This window comes from Lontra canadensis, unplaced genomic scaffold (genome assembly GCF_010015895.1).
Source record: "Lontra canadensis isolate GAN:19392208 unplaced genomic scaffold, GSC_riverotter_1.0 scaffold128, whole genome shotgun sequence".
Lineage (NCBI taxonomy): Eukaryota > Metazoa > Chordata > Mammalia > Carnivora > Mustelidae > Lontra > Lontra canadensis.
Window position 1 is genome coordinate 1,089,705 of NW_022631122.1, and position 13,105 is coordinate 1,102,809.

The 13,105-nt window shown below is 39.6% G+C and overlaps 1 protein-coding gene across 1 annotated transcript; it reads left to right on the forward strand.

Moving 5' to 3' along the window:
• The first annotated feature begins 9,178 nt into the window (after window positions 1–9,178).
• LOC116857898 (proteasome subunit alpha type-5-like) lies at window positions 9,179–10,109 on the forward strand. Its single transcript, XM_032842347.1, has one exon. It carries the CDS (start codon window positions 9,221–9,223, stop codon window positions 9,944–9,946), a length of 726 nt encoding a protein of 241 aa, XP_032698238.1. The 5' UTR covers window positions 9,179–9,220; the 3' UTR covers window positions 9,947–10,109.
• Window positions 10,110–13,105: the final 2,996 nt, after the last annotated feature.

Here is a 13,105-nt window from a genome sequence, read left to right on the forward strand (position 1 = left end):
CCCCCTCACGATTTGAGATCTCTTCTGATTTGGCTAAAGCATATTTTCCTGGGGTTGTTGCCACCCTTTTAGTATTTTACTTACTCCTCCATATACTCTTATCTGGACAAAATGACAAGGCGGAAAAATTCACCACAAAAAAAAGAACAAGAGGCAGTACCAAAGGCTAAGGACCTAATCAATACAGACATTGGTAATATGTCAGATTTAGAGTTCAGAATGACGATTCTCAAGGTTCTAGCTGGGCTTGAAAAAGGCATGGAAGATATTAGAGAAACCCTCTCGGGAGATATAAAAGCCCTTACTGGAGAAATAAAAGAACTAAAATCTAATCAAGTTGAAATAAAAAAAGCTATTAATGAGGTGCAATCAAAAATGGAGGCTCTCACTGCTAGGATAAATGAGGCAGAAGAAAGAATTAGCGATATAGAAGACCAAATGACAGAGAATAAAGAAGCTGAGCAAAAGAGGGACAAACAACTACTGGACCACGAGGGCAGAATTCGAGAGATAAGTGACACCATAAGACGAAACAACATTAGAATAATTGGGATTCCAGAAGAAGAAGAAAGAGAGAGGGGAGCAGAAGGTATATTGGAGAGAATTATTGGAGAGAATTTCCCCAATATGGCAAAGGGAACAAGCATCAAAATCCAGGAGGTTCAGAGAACCCCCCTCAAAATCAATAAGAATAGGTCCACACCCCGTCACCTAATAGTCAAATTTACAAGTCTTAGTGACAAAGAGAAAATCCTGAAAGCAGCCCGGGAGAAGAAGTCTGTAACATACAATGGTAAAAATATTAGATTGGCAGCAGACTTATCCACAGAGACCTGGCAGGCCAGAAAGAGCTGGCATGATATATTCAGAGTACTAAACGAGAAAAACATGCAGCCAAGAATACTATATCCAGCTAGGCTATCATTGAAAATAGAAGGAGAGATTAAAAGCTTCCAGGACAAACAAAAACTGAAAGAATTTGCAAACACCAAGCCAGCTCTACAGGAAATATTGAAAGGGGTCCTCTAAGCAAAGAGAGAACCTAAAAGTAGTAGATCAGAAAGGAACAGAAACAATATACAATAACAGTCACCTTACAGGCAATACAATGGCACTAAATTCATATCTCTCAATAGTTACCCTGAATGTTAATGGGCTAAATGCCCCAATCAAAAGACACAGGGTATCAGAATGGATAAAAAAACAAAACCCATCTATATGTTGCCTACAAGAAATTCATTTTAAACCCGAAGACACTTTCAGATTTAAAGTGAGGGGGTGGAAAAGAATTTACCATGCTAATGGACATCAGAAGAAAGCAGGAGTGGCAATCCTTATATCAGATCACTTAGATTTTAAACCAAAGACTATAATAAGAGATGAAGATGGACACTATATCATACTCAAAGGATCTGTCCAACAAGAAGATCTAACAATTGTAAATATCTATGCCCCTAACGTGGGAGCAGCCAACTATATAAACCAATTAATAACAAAATCAAAGAAACACATCGACAATCATACAATAATAGTAGGGGACTTTAACACTCCCCTCACTGATATGGACAGATCATCCAAGCAAAAGATCAACAAGGAAATAAAGGCCTTAAATGACACACTGGACCAGATGGACATCACAGATATATTCAGAACATTTCATCCCAAAGCAACAGAATACACATTCTTCTCTAGTGCACATGGAACATTCTCCAGAATAGATCACATCCTTGGTTCTAAATCAGGTCTTAACTGTTATCAAAAAATTGGGATCATTCCCTGCATATTTTCAGACCACAATGCTCTGAAGCTAGAACTCAATCGCAAGAGGAAATTTGGAAAGAACCCAAATATATGGCGACTAAACAGCATCCTTCTAAAGAATGAATGGGTCAACCAGGAAATTAAAGAAGAATTGAAAAAATTCATGGAAACAAATGATAATGAAAATACAACAGTTCAAAATCTGTAGGACACAACAAAGGCAGTCCTGAGAGGAAAATATATAGCGGTACAAGCCTTTCTCAAGAAACAAGAAAGGTCTCAGGTACACAACCTAACCCTACACCTAAAGGAGCTGGAGAAAGAACAAGAAAGAAACCCTAAACCCAGCAGGAGAAGAGAAATCATAAAGATCAGAGCAGAAATCAATGAAATAGAAACCAAAAAAACAATAGAACAAATCAACGAAACTAGGAGCTGGTTCTTTGAAAGAATTAATAAGATTGATAAGCCCCTGGCCAGACTTATCAAAAAGAGAAGAGAAAGGACCCAAATAAATAAAATCATGAATGAAAGAGGAGAGATCACAACTAACACCAAAGAAATACAGACAATTATAAGAACATATTATGAGCAACTCTATGCCAACAAATTTGACAATCTGGAAGAAATGGATGCATTCCTAGAGACATATAAACTACCACAACTGAACCTGGAAGAAATAGAAAGCCTGAACAGACCCATAACCAGTAAGGAGATTGAAACAGTCATCAAAAATCTCCAAACAAACAAAAGCCCAGGGCCAGACAGCTTCCCGGGGGAATTCTACCAAACATTTAAAGAAGAACTAATTCCTATTCTCCTGAGACTGTTCCAAAAAATAGAAATGGAAGGAAAACTTCCAAACTCATTTTATGAGGCCAGCCTCACCTTGATCCCCAAACCAGACAAGGATCCCATCAAAAAAGAGAACTACAGACCAATATCCTTGATGAACACAGATGCAAAAATTCTCACCAAAATACTAGCCAATAGGATTCAACAGTACATTAAAAGGATTATTCACCACGACCAAGTGGGATTTATTCCAGGGCTGCAAGGTTGGTTCAACATCCGCAAATCAATCAATGTGATACAACACATTAATAAAAGAAAAAACAGGAACCATATGATACTCTCCATAGATGCTGAAAAAGCATTTGACAAAGTACAGCATCCCTTCCTGATCAAAACTCTTCAAAGTGTAGGGATAGAGGGCACATACCTCAATATTATCAAAGCCATCTATGAAAAACCCATCGCAAATATCATTCTCAATGGAGAAAAACTGAAAGCTTTTCCGCTAAGGTCAGGAACACGGCAGGGATGTCCGTTATCACCACTGCTATTCAACATAGTACTAGAAGTCCTAGCCTCAGCAATCAGACAACAAAAAGAAATTAAAGGCATCCAAATCGGCAAAGAAGAAGTCAAACTATCACTCTTCGCAGATGATATGATACTATATGTGGAAAACCCAAAAGACTCCACTCCAAAACTGCTAGAACTTGTACAGGAATTCAGTAATGTGTCAGGATATAAAATCAATGCACAGAAATCAGTCGCATTTCTCTACACCAACAATAAGACAGAAGAAAGAGAAATTAAGGAGTCCATCCCATTTACAATTGCACCCAAAACTATAAGATACCTAGGAATAAACCTAACCAAAGAGACTAAGAATCTATACACAGAAAACTATAAAGTACTCATGAAAGAAATTGAGGAAGACACAAAGAAATGGAAAAATGTTCCATGCTCCTGGATTGGAAGAATAAATATTGTGAAAATGTCTATGCTACCTAAAGCAATCTACACATTTAATGCAATTCCTATCAAAGTACCATCCATTTTTTTCAAAGAAATGGAACAAATAATCCTAAAATTTATATGGAACCAGAAAAGACCGCGAATAGCCAAAGGAATATTGAAAAAGAAAGCCAGAGTTGGTGGCATCACAATTCCGGACTTCAAGCTCTATTACAAAGCTGTCATCATCAAGACAGCATGGTACTGGCACAAAAACAGACACATAGATCAATGGAACAGAATAGAGAGCCCAGAAATAGACCCTCAACTCTATGGTCAACTAATCTTCGACAAAGCAGGAAAGAATGTCCAATGGAAAAAAGACAGCCTCTTCAATAAATGGTGTTGGGAAAATTGGACAGCCACATGCAGAAAAAGGAAATTGGATCATTTCCTTACACCACACACGAAAATAGACTCAAAATGGATGAAGGACCTCAATGTGAGAAAGGAATCCATCAACATCCTTGAGGAGAACACAGGCAGCAGCCTCTTCGACCTCAGCCGCAGCAACATCTTCCTAGGAACATCGCCAAAGGCAAGGGAAGCAAGGGCAAAAATGAACTATTGGGATTTTATCAAGATCAAAAGCTTTTGCACAGCAAAGGAAACAGTTAACAAAACCAAAAGACAACTGACAGAATGGGAGAAGATATTTGCAAACGACATATCAGATAAAGGGCTAGTGTCCAGAATCTATAAAGAACTTAGCAAACTTAACACCCAAAGAACAAATAATCCCATCAAGAAATGGGCAGAAGACATGAACAGACATTTCTGCAAAGAAGACATCCAGATGGCCAACAGACACATGAAAAAGTGCTCCATATCACTCGGCATCAGGGAAATACAAATCAAAACCACAATGAGATACCACCTCACACCAGTCAGAATGGCTAAAATTAACAAGTCCGGAAATGACAGATGCTGGCGAGGATGCGGAGAAAGGGGAACCCTCCTACATTGTTGGTGGGAATGCAAGCTGGTGCAACCACTCTGGAAAACAGCATGGAGGTTCCTCAAAATGTTGAAAATAGAACTACCCTATGACCCAGCAATTGCACTGCTGGGTATTTACCCTAAAGATACAAACGTAGTGATCCGAAGGGGCACGTGCACCCGAATGTTTATAGCAGCAATGTCTACAATAGCCAAACTATGGAAAGAACCTAGATGTCCATCAACAGACGAATGGATAAAGAAGATGTGGTATATATATACAATGGAATACTATGCAGCCATCAAAAGAAATGAAATCTTGCCATTTGCGACAACATGGATGGAACTAGAGGGTATCATGCTTAGCGAAATAAGTCAATCGGAGAAAGACAACTATCATATGATCTCCCTGATATGAGGGAGAGGAGATGCAACATGGGGGGTTAATGTGGTAGGAGAAGAGTAAATGAAACAAGTTGGGATTGGGAGGGAGACAAACCATAAGTGACTCTTAATCTCACAAAACAAACTGAGGGTTGCTGGGCAGAGGGGGGTTGGGGGGGGGTTATGGACATTGGGTAGGGTATGTGCTATGGTGAGTGCTGTGAAGTTTGTGAACGTGGAGATTCACAGACCTGTACCCCTGGGGGAAAAATATATATATATATATATATATATATATATATATGTTTATAAAAAATAAAATTATAAAAAAAAAAAAAAAAAGAAATCTATTTCTCACTCATGTCAGAGTGCAACATGGGTATTCCTGTTTCAAAGACAGCTTTCCTGGATGTGGGGAATTTGGTGATCTCTAGCTCCTTTCATTCAGGCTTTCACCTTTTTCCTAAGGCCCTGGGACATTTGCCTCTGGCAGCGGATGCACAGCCAAAGAAGGAGGCAGAAGGTGACATTCATTGCTTTAGAACCCAGCCCGGAAGTGCCACCCATCGCTTCTACTTTGTGCCATTGGTGAGGGCAGGTCACGTGGCCGGATGTGTACACTGAAGCGTGAAGTACAAGTGCGGACCTTGAGCGGGCAGCCTTATTCTTGCACTCACTCCACACCATGGAAAGAGTATGCGTTTTTGAGGGAAAGCTAGTTATCTCTGCCACAATGTCTGACTTCAGTCCCCTGGCCTTCTAAGCTCTTTGCTGGGTGCCTCTTGGAAGGAGATCAGAAGTACAAACCCTCACAGTGGTGAGATGGTGTCTGCAGGTCCTGCATCCTCTGAGCTCAATTTCTCCCACCCTAGTGCAGTTATCTTACAAACTTGCCTCATCATGGCTATTCCACCGCTTCTAAGAGCCTCCAGCTGCTGCAAAAGCTGTTTTAAACCTTGGCTTCTCTTCTTTATGCAGATTCCACTCACCCCTGCTAATCTGTTCAAATGCTAACTCTGAGAAATCATTTACTTAAGGCTAGGGTCTTCCTGGCACCCAGAAGCTATTTCCAAGACAAACTATTTTCTTTTCCAAGTCATTTTTAGCAGGACTCCTGAACATGTGTTGAGATTCAATATGTGTCCAGCCCTTTGCTGGAAATTTTCACATGTAATGTCTACATGAAACGTTGATGTACATTAGAAACATGCATTCTTGTTGTTACTCCAGGATTAAGGTCCAGACATTCAACAGTGCTGTGTCGAGATAGAGAAAGAATGGCCTGAGATGTAAATCCAGAAAGGTGCAGTCTTATACTCAGAAGTAATTTTTTTTAAACAGATTATCCACCTGATTCCTTCCTTTGACAGATCAGGAAATAGAAACCCAGAGCATTCAGGTGATCTGGCCAGTGTCCGAGAACTGGAAAGGGGCCAAGCCTGGCAGATTCTAAGACTCCTGAATATCTACCATATCGCTCTTTTTTTTTTTTTTTTTCACAGTGAAACATAGTTGTACCTACAGCCCGCGCCGCACTGTGCCTGAATCGGTTCCCAGACGACAGGCATGAGCTGGACGCCTCCCTTTGGGTCTTAACCATGACATCGCAACTCCTCAGCTTCCGCCAAATCACTGATGTCAACCCGCCATGTCACCACAATGACCAAACACCCATTGCCTTTGCCAGAAGGCAGCGTCTCCCCAAAACCTGTTTGGCGGGGGCAAAGAGCCTTTGACAAAATTGTTCCTCGCTTCAAAATTAGTCACTGTGTCTGATTAGGCGTTGGTGTCACTGAGAATGTTTTCTGCCTTAAGAATTGGCCTCTCCCATCTCCTTGCTAGCTTTGCTTTTATTGTCTGTGAAAAAATCGATTTGGCTCACTGCCGGCAACTATGTCATATTTCACTGCCACAAATATGTTTTTATTGTTCCTGAGCATCTTTTATCTACTATCACGGAGGTGATAAACCAGTGTAGGCTGCCTGGTTACACATGTGAGATGTGAATCTAAGTGGGGGAGAAAGAGAAGGGAGGGAGAGACGTCTGACCCCTGAAGACAATGGCGTGCAATGCCGTGAGCCAGTCAACAAAGCACTTGAGGGAGATTGTACTTGCTGAACTGATATGTAATTTGTGTAAAGCCACTAATTACAAGTTACATAATGTGGCCTTAAATCTCTCCAGAAAAGGACACTGCTTATTCAAAATGAGGCATTTAAAAGCTTCCAAGCTTCAAAAACTCTTGCCTGGGGTGACTGGCATTCTCCTGTCCTCTTGGGGAGCAAGTCAGTTTAACTGCTTATATAGAGAATTAGACTGAAGTGTCCCATGCGGGCAGTGGAGACGTTGACTTATATAAACTGTAAAATAATAAAAATAAGAAAGTTGCTGTTTGCCTGAGAACAATCTGATTTCAGGCCACAAATTTACATTTATGGATTATATTCACAGAGGAGAGGGCTAGATGTCTTATAGAAAAAAAAAAAGTTAAAAATGTCAATTCTAAAGTACTTACTAATAAGAACACAGCCTACTTCTTAGAAGCCAATTAATGCATGTTTTTTGAATGATATAGTTCCTATTTACTGAGAACATACCACAGATCCAGCATTTAGTAATGTACCTTATCAGGCCCATGAGGCCTTCCATTCAGGCCAAGGCTGACCTGCATGTGTTTCCTTAGAGTCTTCCTGGGCTTGTTTGAGTTTTTTCAAAACTTTATCATGCTCCTGCTCTCCCCTCTCCCAAGAATCTTCTCCATCTAGCTGTCTTCTCTGCATTTTTCAGCACTCAGCCAAAATGTCCAGGAACAGGTGAATCAAAAAAAAAAAAAAATCTATCTTAGCCATTGGACATTTCCCTTGACCTAGTATATTGTGACAGTTTCTTTCCATGACCCAGAGTATGTGGACATCATGCTATGGATTCTTAAGACATGCTCGCTGTTTCTTCCACGACATTTAGCCTGATTGTCATTGCTTAGGGAAGCCCTAAGATTAAAGAACCAGAAGGAGTGGAAAGACAGTCTTGTCTTGCTCACAGCTACATCCTTTTCTCTTGGTTCAATTCCTGTAGATGTTTAAAAATATTTGTAGGGGCGCCTGGGTGGCTCAGTGGGTTAAAGTCTCTGACTTCAGCTCAGGTCATGATCTCAGCATCTTGGGATCGAGCCCAGCATCAGGCTCTCTGCTCAGCAGGGAGCCTGCTTCCTTTCCTCTCTCTCTGCCTGCCCCTCTGCCTACTTGTGACCTTTGTCTGTCAAATGAATAAATAAAATTAAAAAAAATTTAAAAATATTTGTAAAATGAATATATCTTCAATGAATTCTCACACCAGTCCTTTAAGGTAGGAATTATCCTCAATATCCACATGGTAACACTGAGGCTTAGAGAAGAGCCTTCTCTAAGAACCTTAAGGTAACAAACGGTTGAGCTGGCTTTCAAATGCAGGTCTACCTTACTCCAAAACCCAAGTCCTATGCAACATTATCTCATGCTTTAAAAGGAACTCACACTATATTGCTTTAGGATATAAAAGTGAAAACAGTACAAACAAATAAAAAAAAAAAGTAAAATTTAAATATGTAACTTATGGCTGGCAGGTGGTGGCAGTTTGGGTGTGCTTCCTTTGCATTTTCTGCTTTGGAACATCATAAGCATCAACTCAAGAACCAGCAGTTCCTGAAGACACTTCACATCTGCCGAAATGGAAGCTAGGCCACTAGGGATGAAGTGAGGCCAGCCCTCTCAGACTCCAGAAGTTGAAATCTGCAAGAGGAAATCTCACCAATCAAGCCAGGACTGATAGAAACCGCAAAGGGAGCAGGGTGTGTCACTCCGATGGGAACAGAGTACTGCCATAATCCACCTCTCTGCTGTTTGATTTGGGCTTTGGCAATTTCGACTAGAGGTAGTAAAATTAATCCATGTGGAACCACTTTGAAAGATGACATCCTTTGACAGATGTATCATGGGTGATTTCATCAGTATAGGACATCTGGTTAACTTTTATAAATATGAAGAGTGGTTGAGAGCAGCTGAAAGCCTGTGAAAGAAGGTGGTAGCAGCAGACACTGCTCCTGCCTATATGAAATGCCTGCAAGCAGAGTACTTGGGGATTGGGCACCCAGAGCTGCCTCAAACGCTACATAGATTTTGTGGAAAAGGTTCACAGCTTCAACTGGGTGATGGCCCCTCTGAGAGTCAAAAGTGACAGAATCATTGAATCATCATTTTCTGACATTCCATTATATTGTCGTTCTCATTGAAAAGAATAAATAGGGCCCTCGAAAACCCCGCGTAGCCGCTGCCGCCCTCTCCTGCCCTCGCCATGTTCCTCACCCGGTCTGAGTACAACAGGGGCGTGAATACTTTTTCTCCTGAAGGAAGATTATTTCAAGTGGAATATGCCATTGAAGCTATCAAGCTTGGTTCTACAGCCATTGGGATCCAGACATCAGAGGGTGTGTGCCTACCTGTGGAGAAGAGAATTACCTCCCCACTCATGGAGCCAAGCAGCATTGAGAAAATTGTAGAGATCGATGCTCACATAGGTTGTGCCATGAGTGGGCTAATTGCTGATGCTAAGACTTTAATTGATAAAGCCAGAGTGGAGACACAGAACCATTGGTTCACCTACAATGAGACAATGACTGTGGAGAGTGTGACTCAGGCTGTGTCTAATCTAGCTCTTCAGTTTGGAGAAGAAGATGCAGATCCAGGTGCCATGTCTCGTCCCTTTGGAGTAGCACTGTTATTTGGAGGAGTTGATGAGAAAGGACCCCAGCTGTTTCACATGGACCCATCTGGGACCTTTGTACAGTGTGATGCTCGAGCAATTGGCTCTGCTTCAGAAGGTGCCCAGAGCTCCTTGCAAGAAGTTTACCACAAGTCTATGACACTGAAAGAAGCCATCAAGTCTTCACTCATCATCCTCAAACAAGTAATGGAGGAGAAGCTGAATGCAACTAATATAGAGCTGGCCACGGTGCAGCCCGGCCAGAATTTCCACATGTTCACAAAGGAAGAACTTGAAGAGGTTATCAAGGACATTTAAAGAAGCATGATCCTCAGAACTTCTCTGGGACAATTTCAGTTCTCCTAAATGCTTTTAACTTTTAATTTCAGCTCCTGTTCTTGGAAGATCTCCATTATATGTGCATTTTTTTTTATGATGTCTGTACATAAAGGCAGTTCTGAAATAAAGAAAAATTTAAAATTAAAAAAAAAGAAAAGAATAAATAAACTTCTTTTTTTTAAAGATTTTTTTAAATTTATTTGACAGACAGAGATCACAAGTAGGCAGAGAGGCAGGCAGAGAGACAGAGGGGGAGAAGTAGGCTCGCTGCTGAGCAGAGAACCAGATGTAGGGCTCGATCCCAGGACCCTGGGATCATGACCTGAGCCAAAGGCAGAGGCTTTAACCCACTAAGCCACCCAGGCACCCCAATAAACTTCTCTTTGAAGCTTCATGATGAGCAAGTCTGTAAGTAGGGAAGTATGCAGCTGCTCAAGGAGCCAACTTTTCAGATTTCTAGATCAGAGATTGAGACAAAAGAAGGACAAAGTCCCTTATGTGTTACATTGCCAGCATTGAGGCATTCAGTTCTGAGCCTCCAAACACAGAGTGACCCCCAAGATATTGAAGGTACGGCCCAGTGGCAGCTTGAGAATCATTTGAGCAAGGAGTGGGTTCCAGGGGGATTTGTTGAACCGAAGATGAGAAGGATAGAAGAGGAAATGGGCAAGGCTGGAAGGTTGGGATAAATTTATAGGAGGAGCACAAACCATGGGCAGAGACTAATTTTATTCCCTTATTAGGCAAACACACATGGCACGTTTTTATAAGCCAGTTTTAGGAACTAAATGCTGTGAATATGAAAAGAATAGCGCAAGGGAATTAACACATTACTTCTTTCCATGGCAATCTCTTTGGAGATAGAGAAAGATTTGGTTATGTAGAGAGACATTTACATTAGCATAGAGGTTTTCACCCAATGCTGTGGTAGCACAGCTCAGAGAACCCTACGAACCCACAAACTGGGGGAATTTTAAAAGGAATTATGCAAGCAAAGTGACCCTGGGGGAACATTATTCTGAATGTTACTTATGTAATACATTGAAATAGGCCAATGCTGAAGGGAGGAATATATCCAGAATGCTATTGTGGCAATCCAGGTTCCAATGGGGCAGCATTTGAAGAAGTAATATTTGGCATTAGAAACTGACTTGGTGAGTATTCAAGGAGAAATTTGCTTTCCTACCCATTCCCTTTCAGGACTCACCCTCAGGAGTGATCTGCAATCACCTAGACTCTAGCTCTAGTTTTAGCCTTTTACTGAAATAGCTAATTTATATAATATATTTATATGATATAAAACATTTAATTTTATATTATTTATAAAATTTTATAAAATATTTATATATTATCTATAGTAGATATTGTATTGATATTTACAATGTTAACTTTATATCATTTAAATTATATATTTGTATATAAATTATATATTACATATATCATAATATATAAATTAGTTACTTCAATATATACATATACATATACATATGTGTGTGTTTTCCCATATGTATGTGTATATATATGTATATACCCATATATGTGTGTGTATATACATAAAGTTAAATATTGTATATATACTATATATACATATATATACATACACATATATGAGTATATACATATATAGTATATATATATACAATATTTAACTTTATATTATTTAAATTATATATTTGGATATAAATTATATATTACATATATTATAATATATAAATTAGTTACTTCAATATATACATATGTGTGTGTTTTCCCATATGTATGTATATATACACACACACATATATATGCATATATATCTATATATATACACACACATGTATACATATATATGTATATATATTTCATTGATCATGCTCATTCAACAGCTATTTACAAATCATTTCTTGTGTTCCAGAAACTAAGAATTATCAAGACATTATCAAGTATCAAGTAGATAGTATTAAAGTCCTGTACAATAGATACCAATAGTTGAATGACTTCTTTGCCTACCTACAAATTTAGCCAAAATTGACCAAAACCAGATAGTATCTAATCTCTTCTACCATGTCTCCGTGTTGGGAGGTAATGTGATAAAGCAAAGAGAGCATGGCCTAACTAGACAATGGGTCTCAAAGTTGAGCATGTATAAGAATCACCTGGAAGATTAAAAGAAGAATTGCCGGACCTTACTCCAGAGTTTCTAATTCAGTAAGTCTGGGTGGAGACTGAGAACTTCAATTCTAACACAAAGTTTTCCAGGGGGTGTGATGCTGCTGGTCCAGGGACCACACTTGGAGAACCTCTGGAGACAGACTAGTTTCCTGTTTTTTCTTTCCTACTCTATTTTAAAGAAGCTGTCCTTCCTTATAAGACTAATAACATCAAAGGTTGAGTTTTATATGGTCTAGCTTTCTGCTTAATATATGAGTTTTACTCTTCATAGGACTAAGTTAGCATTCTTTGACTTTCTTGCTGAGGTGCAGATGTTCAGTAGAAAGCCATTATTTATCATTTGCCAGATGACAGTTCTTCATTTTTATGACTTAGACATATATATCCTTAGACATATGTATTCCTTCCTGGGGGAGGAAACTGTCTTTGTCCAAGAATTGTGCCCCATGAGCTCAAAAGAAGTTTCAGTGTTTAGAATGCAAAGATTTTAGGACAATAGAAAATATACTCATTATGAATGAAAATGAAATTTATATCTCTAGTTCACCTACTTGCCCACTAAAAAGAAAGACCTGCCTTCAATGTTAAAGTAATTACCAAAGAACCTCATAAATTTCTATGTCCCCTTAATCAGGTGACCAGTTAGCCAGGGCCAAACGAGTAGCCTCCCATAGCCAGACAGTAAGCTCATGTAATAGGCAAGAGTATAAAAGAGACTCACCAGATTAGTTTCTATGCATCTGCATATTAAGATCATAACCTCAATGTGTAAATTGAAAGAAAGAAATGAATTAGGACAATTTCCTGCATGATTAGTTGGTTTAGAAAAATATCAAGTTAGGCTTATTTTAAGTGCGCATGGGTGTTCTTCCTTGACACAAGTCTGCCTATATCTAGCAAACCTCATCCTGCTCACATATGGGAAAAATCAACCTATGTCTGAGGACCCCTTTGCTGCATGCACACAGACCTGAAGGACTGTGGGAA